Source organism: Sceloporus occidentalis, unplaced genomic scaffold, assembly GCF_023333645.1.
Source record: "Sceloporus occidentalis isolate IW3139 unplaced genomic scaffold, rSceOcc1.0.p SCAF_3, whole genome shotgun sequence".
Taxonomy (NCBI): domain Eukaryota; kingdom Metazoa; phylum Chordata; class Lepidosauria; order Squamata; family Phrynosomatidae; genus Sceloporus; species Sceloporus occidentalis.
Genome location: NW_028316983.1, coordinates 48,805,197 through 48,818,677, shown reverse-complemented (window position 1 = coordinate 48,818,677; position 13,481 = coordinate 48,805,197). Strand labels below are relative to the sequence as shown.

The 13,481-nt window shown below is 44.8% G+C and overlaps 1 protein-coding gene across 1 annotated transcript in view; it reads left to right on the top strand.

Annotated features, from left to right (window-relative positions):
* Window positions 1-3,386: 3,386 nt before the first annotated feature.
* LRIG2 (leucine rich repeats and immunoglobulin like domains 2) overlaps window positions 3,387-13,481 on the top strand; it is a 62,986-nt gene continuing 52,891 nt past the window's right edge. Inside the window, exon 1 of the mRNA XM_089514391.1 lies at window positions 3,387-3,818. Coding sequence (XP_089370517.1) covers window positions 3,592-3,818 — 227 coding nt within the window. The 5' untranslated portion in view covers window positions 3,387-3,591. The remainder of the gene's footprint in view (window positions 3,819-13,481) is intronic.

Sequence of the window (13,481 nt, the reverse complement as noted above, 5' to 3'; positions counted from 1 at the left end):
TTCTAGAGACAAGTACTTATTTTTATTTATTTTATTTCAAGGATGTATATCTTCCCTTTCTCCCACCAAGGGATTCATACAGTATTATATATTTTCAGTATCAACATCACCATACAATATCAGTATGTATCACCATCCACAGAAAAAGGAGACACAAAAAACTGCAGCAGCTATAGGACCATAGCACTAATTTCTCATGAGAGCAAATTTATGTAACACAGACTCCAACCATACATAGAGAGAGAAATACCAAAGGTCCAAGCAGGGCTCAGGAAAAGAAGAGCCACTTGGGAGCACACTGCAAACATACGATGGATAATGGAGTGCACCAGGGAATTCCTAAAGAAAATCAGCATGTGCTTTATAGACTATAGCAAAGCCTTTGACTGCATAGATCATGAAAGGCTATGGAACGGCCTAAAAGACATGGGAGTGCCAACACATCTGACAGTTTTGATGAGGAATTTGTATTCAGGACAAGAGGCTATTGTCACAACAGAACATGGAGAAACAGGATGGTTTCCATTTGGCAAAGGGGTCAGACAAGGCTGCATCCTTTCACACTATCTGTTCAATTTATCTGCAGAAAATATTATATGGAAAACAGGCTTGGACGCAGAGGTACGAGGAGTGAAAACAGGAGGATGGCATATCAACAGTATAAGATATGCAGATAACACATGCTACTAGCAGAAAACCTTACAGACTTGGAACAACTAGTAAAGAAGATCAACGAAGAAAGTGCAAAGGCAGGCTTAGTGCTGAAGATAGAAACAAAAATAATGTCCATGGGAGACCTACACAAATGCAAGGTAGATAATGAGAATATTGAAATAGTAAAAGAGATCCTATACCTCGACTCAAACACTGATCAGACTGGGGATGCAGTCAAGAAATCCGAAGAAGAATGAGGAAAGCAGAAATGAAAGAACTAGACAAAAGCCTAAAGAATAGATATACAACTGAGCACTAAAGCTAGAATCCTCCTAGCCACTGTATTTCACATCACTATGTATGGATGTGAGAGCTGGACAGTGAAGAAAGCGAATAAAAAGAAAATCAACTCACTTGAGAAGCGGTGCTTGAGAAGAGCCCTGAGGATACTATGGACAGCTAAAAAGACAAACAAATGGGTCCTAGAACAGGTCAAGCCAGAAACTTCTCTGGAGGCCAAGATGATAAAGTTGAGGCTGTTGTACTTTGGCCACATCATGACAAGGCATCGATTACTGGAAATAACAATGATGCTGGGGAAGGTGGAGGGAAATGGAAGGAGAGGGAAACCTAGACTCAATCTGGGAGGCGATGGGCATGAGTTTGCAGGACCTGAGCAGAGCACTGGAGACAGGGACTCTTGGAGATATCCTCTCCATGGGGCTCCCGTGAATTGGAGTCAACGCAAAGGCAGCTGACAACAAACAACAAATTCCCATTTCTCCAGAGTCAGGGCTGTGAAGACACTACTTAATCGTTTTCATTTATTAAAATGGTTCTATCCCACTCGATATCAAAAAGATCTCAGTGCAACTTACAAGTAAAATTAGAACAACATGTTTTTCCCCATAGAAGCATAGAGCTGGAAGAGGCCTGAAGGTCCATTAAGTCCAAACCCCTGCCAAACGCCGTGTAAATCGTATGGCGCTATATATTATTTATCATTATTAAATAGACTTTAATAATAATAATAATAATAATAATGCAGGAAGACACAATCAAAGCATAGTGGCCATCTTCTAGAAGAGTTTATTCCTGATGTTTCGCCAGCATCTGTGGCTGGCATCTTCAGAGGAAGAAGGCTGGCAAAGCCTCAGGAACAAACTCTTCTAGAAGATGGCGACAGAGCCAGAAAAACCCACAAAAACCCTATGGATGCCGGCCATGAAAGCCTTCGGCTTCACAATCAAAGCACTTCTGAGAGATGGCCATCCAGACTCTTAGAGATGCAGACTAAAAAGACAGTATACATATGAGTTAAAACAGATTTTAAAAGCCTACAAAGTGTTTAAATTACCCAGGCTTCCAATCCCTGCTCAGCCAGGAAAGCCACTGAGTTTTCATGACCCACAAAAGAGGACAAGGCACCACAAAATGCAGGGCAAACAACAGACGTGTCCCTCCGCATTCGCTAGGGTTGGGGCACAAGGCCCTTGTGAAGGTGGGAAAAGGGCAAGTAACAAAAGCACCCTGTTTTTACCTGAGAAGATACTTCTCTAGGAATCTCTAGGTCCTCCAGGGCAACTCTGTGGTCAGCGTCCGACAGACACTGGCCATAGGACTGGGCTGGAGGAGCTACAAAGGCCCAGCGGAGCCTCCTCTCTGGGAATAATCTCTAGGTCCTTCAGTGCCATTTTTAGTTACAAGGTGACCATAGAGTTGCACTGGAGGACCTTGATACTCCTAGAGAGAACATATTAATTGAACCCATGAATAACCAATCTGCAAATACAGAGGGGGGGGTGGAAGCTGAGAGCACTAACATAATTGTGGAATTCTTGCCCTGCTCAAAAGGGAGGGCCTTTTGGAATTCCTCCCAGAGCAAAGGCTGAGAGGTGGGGCATGTCCTGGGAAAGGAGGGCCTCTGCTCGCCCTGCACTCTCTCAGCCCCAGGGGAAGGCCATGGCAATCTCCCTCGGAAGAAACCTGCCAAGGACAAGCTGGACACAGCCAACAAGAAAGGTGAGCTGATAAACAGGCCCCTTTCGACTCTTTATGGGCCTTCATCCTTCTCCTGAGGGAACACACCTGGCCTGCAACTATAAAGACATAAGAGACCCTGAACCTCCAGCCTCCTTTTATCCCCGGATGAACAGCCAGCTAGCTCCGCCCACTCGCCTCTTCTTACCTGAGGCTTCGCCCCGCCCCCGCCCCTAGCAGTTGGGCGCCCCTCTGCGGCCCCACCCCTCCCAGAGTCCAGGCCCCGCCCCTTAACCATTGGAAGCACGCCTGGGGTCCCGCCCTCTTCCCAAGCCCCGCCCCTTCCCTCAGTTTAAGCTCCTCTTTGGCCCTTGAAAGAGTTTCTTTGGCCCAGGCCACGCCCTCTCCCTCCGCCCAAGCCACGCCCCCTGGTAGTTGGGCCCCCCTCTCCCTCCGTCTAAGCTTCACTTTTTGGCTATTGGAGGTGTTTCCGCGGCCCCCCCCCCCCTCTCTTGTTGCCCAAGTCCCGTCCTTAGCATTTGGAGGCGCTTCTGCAACCCTGGCATCTGACCGTTGAAGGCGCCTCTGCGGCCCCTCCCCCTTCCCCCTCTCAAGCCCACCATCTGACCATTGGAAATGCCTCTGCGGCTCCGCCCCCTTTTCATGCAAGCCTGCTCATTGGCTGTCGGAAGCGTTTCTGCGGGCCCTCCCCCCAGTAGCCTCCGAAGCGCCGCCCCCTAGTCATTGGAGGCGTCTCTGCGGGGACGACGAAGTCCCCCCATTGCGCATGTGCAGAGCCCCAAGCCCCGCCTTCTCCCGCTGCGCATGTGCAGAGAGCGCCTGCCCCTGTGCTGTGGGCTCTGTCTGCGCATGTGCGCGGGAGGAAGAAAGGGGCGGGGCGTGGATGAGGTAGTGGCGGCGAGGCCTGGCTGGGCCTTCGAGTGAGGGGCCAGGAGGATGAGGCAGACGCGGCGGTGGAGGGAGACCCTGCGCCTCCTCGCCCTCTGCGCCTTCCTCCTGCGGGCGGCGGCGGAGGGGGAGCCCTGTGGCGCCGCCGCCTCCTCCTCCTCCTCTGTGGCCCCTTGCTCCTGCCGGCGGGGTGTCTTGGACTGCAGCCGCCTCCGTGCCAGTGGCCGGAGCGTGGAGGGAGGCCCGCTGCTCCTGCCGCCCGGCACCGCTGCGCTGTGAGTATCTCTGGAGGGTTTGGCTGGCTGGGAGGCTGCATCCAGACTGGAGGTGTCACCTGGTTTGGCCCTTGTCTGGCTGAAGGCTATGGAATTCTGGGAGTTGGAGTTAGTGGTGGGGCCCAGAGCGGAGCTCAGCTCTGGACTCGCCACAAACGCCAACTCCCAGAATTCCATAGCCTTCAGCCAGACAAGGGCCGAAAGGGGCGAAGAGGGCCAGCTGGAGCTTGACGCCACTATTAACTGACATTGCCAGGCTGAGCCGCACTGCAGGAATGTGCCAGTTTGGCGCTTCTTTAAGCTGCCTTGCTCCGTTTTAGGCTGCGTCCGCGATGGAGAACTAAACCACTTTGGCACCGCTTTAACTGCCGTGGCTCTGTTTTAAACTACGGTCCCGTAGAGTTCCGTAGCAGTGAGCCAGGACAGTTAAAGTGCTGTCAGACTGGATTATCGTTTCCCAAGTGCGGACGCAGCCCTAAAGAATCTTGGGGTTTGTAGTTTTGTCAGGCGCCGGCGCAGTATCACAACAACAAAGTATCACAACAACGAAGGCTGCTGGGATTCTCTCCCTCCCTTTCCCTTAAATGTTCCGTTGCTATTGATTTTTGCATTTCCCCAAACAGTGGGAATCGCGCCTGAGGCAACTCTTTGAGCAAGAAAGCCCTGGGTCTACGTTGGCCATGTGCAAAATAGTTTGCCTGCTGATTCCTCTTGTGCCATTCTCTCTCTCTCTCTCTCTCTCTTGTCTTTGAAGCCGTTCAAACAGTCTTGCTCCGTGTGAAAGCCCGCGGGAGGGGATATGTATTTGTCCAGATCTGTGGTGTGTCCTGTTTATTTTGGCTGAACCAAAGTGATTTTACAAATTAAGGCTTTGCAATAAAGGGCTACAGTTACTGATTGATTGATTAATTCTGCGGATACCCCGCCTTCTTCCTGGGATGAGACCCAAGGAGGCATAACCCTCAGTGTTATTTGGAGGTTGTAGTGTGGAGACTACCTGTCAGGAGATTGTTTGCAGCGCCATTAAGAGGTGTGCATTTCTCTCCGGCAACCTTCCATAATATCCTTATTTGATCAGTAAGTGGCTAAAGGAAACAGAGGAGGTTTGGATAGATAGTTAAAAGAAGTGGGTTCTCTGTATTGAGCCCTATGTGGAGTTAGAGGAGCAGTGAGGAAGCCAAGGCTACAGTTGCCTCCAAATTAATCATCATGGCAAAAGAAAAGGACATTTCCAAATGGGAGGAATGGCTAGCCAAGTACCATATGAATCTTCTTAAAAGTAGATGAAAAATGTTGCAAAAGTCCAAGTATTACGAAAGCAACGAGGAGTCTAGAAATAGAGTTATAGCAAAATAAGTTTTTGCAAATCAAATCTTAAAATAGTTTTTGCTGCTTCAAACTAATTTAACTACCTCTCTCTAAATAACTCCACATACAGGGTCTGAACGCAGCAGTTGATCAGGATGGCAGACGGGGTATTTACTTAAGAAAAAAAGGCAACCAAGGAAACATTAGTGTACAAACCTGTGCGTAGCGTAGCGTTGATAAAACTGAAAGCTAGAATCTTGTATTAATTAAAAACAGCTATTCAGTTGAACTGTGTAATATGTAATTGAGGGCAGATAAAATGGTGTTCTTCACAAACAGTTTTTCCTTTCATTCTTTCAAGATGCAATCGTGGCTGCCTTCTTAGATGCTTTTAAATGGGGATTAGACCAGTTCACTGGCTCTTACGCAGGACGGATGAACAAAATGATGAGCTGGATGGAGAACTTTTGATCTATTCTCTCTGTGTATGTGTATTTTCAAGCTACATGTCAATTTATGGAGACCACCTATTAATTTTTCATAGGGCTTGGGCAAAGAATATTCAGATGGTTTTGCCAGTCCCTTCCTCTGGATAACATTCATTGGCGTTCTCCCTTTCAAGTACCATCCAGCACCTATCCTCCTGAGCTTCCAAAATCAGACAGGATCTGGTGCTTTTAGTGTGTTTAGTTAAAATTTCAACTGTTCTGGCATGACTATCATTGTGAAATTAGATAGGGCGCTACATCACAACTGTGGCATTCTTCACTATGTAGGCCACTATATCATTGATCTCTTGTGATTTTTTTACTCCACTTCTAGGTTGTTTTGCTGAACATGTTGGACAGGTATAAGTCAATTGTACTTTAGATGCATCACAACTGAGAGCAGTGTTTCTTAGGTCCAAAACACACTGCTGAAATAATCCAGTTTGAGAGTACTTTAACTGCCCTGGCCCAGTGCTAGGGAATCCTGGGAATTGTAGTTTAATGTGGCATCAGATCTCTGACAGAGAAGGCTAAATGCTTCGTAAAACTACACTTTCCCAAGGTTTCCTAACACTGAGTCAGGGCAGTTAAAGTGGTCTCAAACTGGATTATTTCTGCAGTGTGTTTTGCTCCTTAAGCTTTGTGATGTGTGAACCTACAGGGTTTTTTCCCCCGGTGTGCCATTGACCAGCACCATATATTTATGATCATTGTTTCTTTCTTTCCTGGAAGTTCACCGCAGACAGGCAGTCACTACTCAGGGCCCCACAGTGGTCCATGGACCAGCAAGTTCATTAGCACCACCTTAGAGGAAGATGGTTTGTGTTTATATTATGATTTCTTCCTTTCCTTTGAAAGGTGTAATAAAATGTCTTAAACACTGAATTGTGGTGAATTGTTTTGTTGCTAACTGCCCTCAAGTTAGCCTTGACTCATGGTGACCCTGTGAATGAGAATTCACAGTGTGAATTGTGTATGTATTCACAATGCACAATGTGAGATGGGTCCCTATGTGTCTTTGTTTTTTTTCCGTGAAGTCCTTTCAAGAGTATCCTCTTTGTGACTTTTTCCTTCTGAAAGAAAAATATTGTGGCTTTTTGGTTTTGAAAGACAAATCTGGGGCAGTTCCTCATAGAAATAAGTTATCTCAATTCCTTTTCACCGTTTCTTGCCTACATTACAAACCTCTGCAGTTGGGTGTTCTAACAGTTTATCATCACATCCCCTTTCAGTCCTGGAAATTAGTACAGCTATTAGAAATTGCTTGTGAGTTGATTATCTTACTCCTTTCACAGAAGTACAGTTCCCAGAGTTCTCTGTGGAGGGGAATAGTTGTTAAACATGTTTAGGACTGTGATGTTGATATGCCCAGTCTTGTACTGCGTGGGAAGGAATTGTGGATTTGCATGAACCTTATACAGTGAGATGCAGAATCTTCATTGATAGATGAAGGAAACCCATGTGAATGATTGTTGAATTTACCAGGGCTGGGGAGTAGGAATAAGGAGCAACAAAATATAGTTGTTATTCCTGTTATTATATTGTACATACAAACACCAAAAAAAACCCCAACAATTTTATTATATTGCACTGGGGAAGGGACTGGGAGCCAGACACACACACACACACACACACCAGCCTTGCAAAGCAACCGGCGCTTTCCCCCAGGGCTGAGGAGTAGGAGTAAGAGTTTTTACAGGAGTAGACATGGGAGTAGCATTAAGAAAAAAGGAGTAGCAATAGCAATAACAATAGCAAGTACATTTCTATACCACTTATCAGTGCATTTAAGCACTCCCTAAGTGGTTTACAAAGTAAGCTAATTGCCCCCAACAATCTGGGTACTCATTTTAGCGACCTCCGAAAGATGCAAGCCTGAGTCGAGCTTGAGCCCTTTTGCTGGTATTGAATTCGCAATCTTATGGTTTGTGACTGAGTGGTTGCAGTACAGACATTTAACCACTGTGCCACCAGGGTTGACAAGGAGTAGGACAAAGAGTAGCCCCAAAATCACCACTACTCCCCAGCCCTGGAATATACAGAATATGGAGTGTCTCCAAATGACTTAAGATGCAATTATAATGACATAACATGGTGCAGATTTTATATTTGTATTGTGTTACCAGTATTTAAATATGAAGTTTGTGTGGTGTTTATAATAAAAGAGAGCCTCGGTTTTGGGATTCATTTTTGCAGACTGGTTATTGTGGATTTTGTGTCTGGTTTTATTCTTGAGTCATAAATTCATACAATCAGGGTTACTTCTGTCATTTTATACTTGGCCTTAAATATCAGATAATTCAGTTACGAGCCTGTTTCCCCATTTCCTAGTAGTGTTACTTCTGTTGGTGTTGAGAAAGGCATTTGCTAATTAAGTAAGCTCAAATAGCCTAGGGATCTTTTGTTAGGCTTCCAAACTTAGTCAAGAATACAAAAAGTGGGCTAAAGTAACCCTCTAAATTTATTTTATATGTAAGTATGCAAGTATATGGTACTTCACAAATTAGCATATTATTCTGACATAAGCTTTTATAGATTTGAACTTCCTTTGTCAAGGTACATGAAGTGTTATCCTCAGTTGACATATGGTGTGTACACACATGCTTATGGAGAGAGAAGATATTAAGTAATAGGTTCTGTAAAGGTGCTCAATAATGGCTCCTTTTCATCCTGGAGAGAAGTGGCCAGTGGGGTCCCACAGGATTCTGTCCAGTGCTATTCAACATCTTTATTAATGACTTGGATGACAGAATTGGGGGCATATTTATCAAATTTGCAGATGACACCAAATTAGGAGGTGTAGCAAATACCCCAGAGGACAGGATCAAAATTCAAAATGATCTGAATAGATTAGAAAGCTGAGCCAAAACTAACAGAATGAAATTCAACACAGAGAAATGTAAGATTAAGAGCGGAAAAATGAAATGCACAGATATAGGATGGGGGACACCTGGCTGAATGAAACTATGTGTGAAAGGGACCTGGGAATCCAAGTAAACCACAAATTGAGTCAACAGGTTGATGTGGCAGCTAAAAAGGCCAATGCAATTTTAGGCTGCATCAATAGAAGTATAGTGTCTAGATCAAGGGAAGCAATATTTCCACTCTATTCTGCTTTGGTCAGGCCCCAACTTGAATATTGTGTCCAGTTCTGGGCACCACAATTCAAAAAGAATATTGAGAAACTGGAATGTGTCCAAAGGAGGGCGACTAAATTGGTGAAGGGTCTTGAACCCATACTCTATGAGGAACGACCTAGGGATCTGGGGGTGTTTAGCTTGGAGAAGAGAAGGTTAAGAGGTGACATGATAGCCCTGTTTAAATATTTGAAGGGATGTCATATTGAGGAGGGAGCAAGCTTGTTTTCTGCTGCTCCAGAGAACAGGACCCGGAACAATGGATGAAAGCTACAGGGCAAGAGATTCCACCCCAACATTAGGAGGAACTTCGAAGTAGGGGCTATTAGACAGTGGAATACACTCCCTCAGAGAGTGGTGGAATCTCCCTCCTTGGAGGTCTTTAAACAGAGGATGGATGGCCATCTGTCAGGCATACTTTGATTCCTGCATGGCAGGGGGTTGGACTGGATGGCCCTTGTGGTCTCTTCCAACTCTACAATTCTATGATTCTATGATTTTTGTGTAAAGCTCAAATGTCTACAAGTTTGTATGTATATTCTTGCATCTCATGTTGAACTCCCTGTTTACATTTTTCTCTTCAACCTGTGTGTGCATGCTATTGTTGTGCCTTTCAGCAGCAGTTAAATATACTTTTTTTACTAAAGGATCTGTAGCTTTTTGTAACTTTGCACTATTGAATGCCTCTTGAAAGAAATAGGAATTTATTTTTATTTTTTAAAAAATAGAACTCTGATTAAGATTAATATTTATCAAATGTATGGGATCGCTTATATTAGTTTAATTTTAAACCAACAATTTGCTTGTACTTCCGAAGAGGGTATTTTGCAGCCTGACTCTATGCATGTTTAATTGGAAATAAGGCTCAGTGAATTCAACAGGTTTCACCTAGAACTGCAATAGGAAATTTTTGTGTGACAAGCAAGCAAGCTACTTGCTTGCTTGCTTGAGTAAATCTGTTGAGTAGCTGCCAGATGCTCTTCATGTCTAGTTGAGCAAATTGCTTTTTGTTTTTAAAGATTTAGGCAAATATCTTCATTGCTTCTCATTCCCACTCTTAGAAGATGCTATCCTTTATTCAAGATAAGGGAGCCATGTTGAATGGCACTCAGCTCCCCAGATTGTGTAATATATATATATATATATATATATAATGATGTTCTGTTGCAGGGACGTAGCCAGGATTTTAGGAAGGGGGGGTCCAGACTAAGTGCCACCATTATAATGGGGCTGGGCACGGCGGTGCAGCAGCACACACAATTCATTTTTCTAATGGAAGGGGGGGTCCGGACCCCAAGAACCCCCCCCCTTGGCTACGTCCCTGTCTGTTGTGTAAGATTATATATCAGATAGCCTGTAGATTGAAATTAATGACTTGACACTGCTTTGAGAAGTTGCTGCTGCTGCTGTTGTTGTTGTTGTTAACTTTATGGATAGCCTGCCTTTTCCCAAAGATTGGGAAAGGGCTTCTTGTGAATGAAGCTTTCTTAGAAATTAAAATGATTACAATATAGTTAAAATATCAAAATCAACATTAAAACAAACTGCTAACAATATTAAAACAATTTAAGATATATACTTAAAAGGGATTAAACACATTAAAACAGCACAGTTTAAAACAGTGTAGCATTCTATTGCAAGCAAGCCCTTTCCTAAAAACCCTTTATTTCTAAAAGCCTGTCTGCATATTCTTTTTAAAAATGTTTCCCTGCCAAGGGAAAGTCAGCAACCGGGGGGGGGGGGGGGGATTCTAGACTCCTTAGGGAAAGAGTTCTAGAGCCTAGGGGCAGCCACTGGGAAGGACCTGTGTTGCCAAGAACCATAATCTCTGAAGGTGGTGGAACTTAAAGAAGGAAATCTCTCCTGAAGATCTCAGGGTCCAGGCATGCTCATGAGGGGAGGTAGGTCTGTCAGATAGCCTGGATCTATGGGGCTTTATAGATTAAAAACAGTCCTTTGGATTGTGCCTGGAAACAGACCAGCAGCGAGAGCTATGGAGTCAGAATGCCCAACTTTTGACTCCTGTCCACCCAAAATTGCTTCTGACTCGGATTTCACAACTCTGACAACCCTGCTAACAGCCAGTGGAGCAATTGGAGCAGAAAGTTCTATGATCCCTATAAACAGTCCAACTGAAGATTACAAACACTCTTCAAAGCCAGTCCTATATGGAATGCATTACAATAATTCACACAGGATGTAATGAAGGCATGTGTCTCCATGTCCAGATCAGTTATCTCTAGGAATGGACATACAGTGCCCCTGCATTTGATGCGAGCATGCCATGCACGGCTTTCAGCATATGCTGAAAGCCACACTGGAATAGTCATAATGCAGTCTGGAAGAACTAATGGGGTGTGCGCCTGTGGCACGTGTGCACTGCCGCTCTCCCACGGGCACAAGCCCCATTACTTCCTATGGGGCTTCAGCATACCCTGATTTCCCCTTACGTGGAGAGATCTGCAACGGATCCCCGCATAAGGAGAGGGCGCACTGCAATTGGGATGCTAACTTTAAGTGTGCACAAGCACTCCTGGCCACTGCAGAAATATGAGCTTCCAGGTTCAAGGCTGAGTCCAGGAGTACACCCAAACTTCCAGCCTGCATCATAAGAAGGAAAGTAACCCCATCTAGCATAGGCTGTATACCTATTCCCTGATTTGCCTTTGGACTAGCCAGGTGTGGAAACAGGTTTAGAACTGTAACAGTTTCCTTGGCATTAGATGGGAAGGAGAAGTAGTGGTGATATTATCAGTATACTGGTGGCACTGAACCTCAAATCTCCAACCAACTCTCCCAGAACAAACGAACAGCTTCATTTATATACCACTTCATACTGAACTAGCAGTTTCTTAGCGGTTTACAACTGTAAGCTAATTGCCCCCAACAAGCTGGGTACTCATTTTAGCGACCTTGGAAGGATGCAAGCCTGAGTCAAGCTTGAGCTCTGGCTAGTATTGAACTCACAACCTTATGGTTTTGAGTCAGTGGCTGCAGTTAGATCAGACCACACAGTATAATGGCCAAGGAATTCTCAAGCACCACCTTTTGGGCTTGCCCCTCCAAGAAGGAATAGAATCAGTATAAAACAGTGCCTCCAAGTTCTGTCCTTTGCAATGTGGCCCTGAAGGATACCATAGTACTGTTACGAGTCCCAGAGGTAAGATATTCTGCCACCACTCAGAGGGCCTTCTCTACCTCGGCCCCCAATCTCTGGAACTCGCTTCTGGACGAGCTCCACTCGGCCACCTCCCTGGACCAGTTTAAAAAGGGGCTTAAAACTTTTATGTTCCAGCAGGCCTACCCCTAACATTCCAATGTAACCCCCTTCTCTCTCCTCATTGTTTTTGTAAATCTGTGCTAGTTGGATAATTCTTACCTGTATTTAATAGTTCTTATATTTTGTACTTCTTGTATTTTTAATTTTATTGTTTACTGATTGTATTGTGCTTCTCGCTGTTGTAACCCACCTTGATCCCAGGAAAGGCGGGCTAAAAATAAAGTTTTTATTATTATTATTATTATTATTATTATTATTATAGTCAATGACATCAGATAGCTGAGAGGTCCAAAACCGTCTCTGTCAGTCAGACGTGATAGCATATTGAAATGAATCACAGGGATCCCTGGAGGTAGAAGGCCATCCATATTCTACTGCCTTGCCCAAGAATGACATGTTGGACACTGGCCAGTAGTTATGCATTATGGAGGCTTCCAGGGAAATTTTCTTACAATACAGGCTTACATTAGGCTCCTTTAGGTATATTGGAACCCTGCCTTGTGAGGAGGCATTGACTACTCCCTTCACACACACCCCTCTGGTCTACTTAATGAGTTAAGAAGGGTAAAGGTCTAACACATCCCTAAAAATCATATCTACAGCCAGAAATGGTGGGGGGGAGGGGGAGGTAGGTGCCAAAATTACATCTAGGACTTTATGGAATTCAAGGGGAACCAAGCCGAATGATTTTATCTGCAAATTGCTGCACAAATTCTTCACAACAGGCTGATTGTAGTCTGCAGTGTCTTCTAAGAGAGCCAGAAAGCCCTCAGAACAACTCTACTGGGTGTCTTCTTGCAGATGTAGTGGTGACAGAAAAGAAGAATTATTGCCTGTACTGCTGTGGAGTAGGCCTTCAAGTAGTCTGTAGCTTGTATTTGCTCCAAGTTGCCTGCCAATGTCATTCTAGTTCCTGTCTCATCCATTTAATTGCAACCAGCTCCACTACATGAGAGGGGATGCTCAGGAGCAGTCTGGTCATCACTCCAGAGATCAGCCAAGGCAGAATCATCTGCTGAGGCAAACAGAGACATCTTCATCATCAGCTTCCTGGGGCACACTATTTTACACCTCTGCAGAGGCTGCAGGTCGCAGCAGGTGTAAACCTGACCAGGTAGTAAGGTTATTACACATACCCCAGCTAGCTAGAGCCATATCAACACTAGCACAGATCTTTGGGTCAGCTGCATAATTCTGTGTTTTGTCAAGGTCTTTCTAGACTCTGTTCCACTTTCTTCACCATCAGCAGCTCCCAGGAAAGCTAGATTGTTTGGTTCTACTGTTTTAGAGGGAATGCTCAGGAATGGCCATGACCACTGCCCTGGCCATTTCTCCGTTTACAAAGTCAACCAAGTCTTTGATAGAATTTGCTGTGAGGTGACAGGAAAATGCCCAAAAGCCACCAGAAATCAATTTGTAACTATCAATCTCCTGGGATGGGGGCATCCTA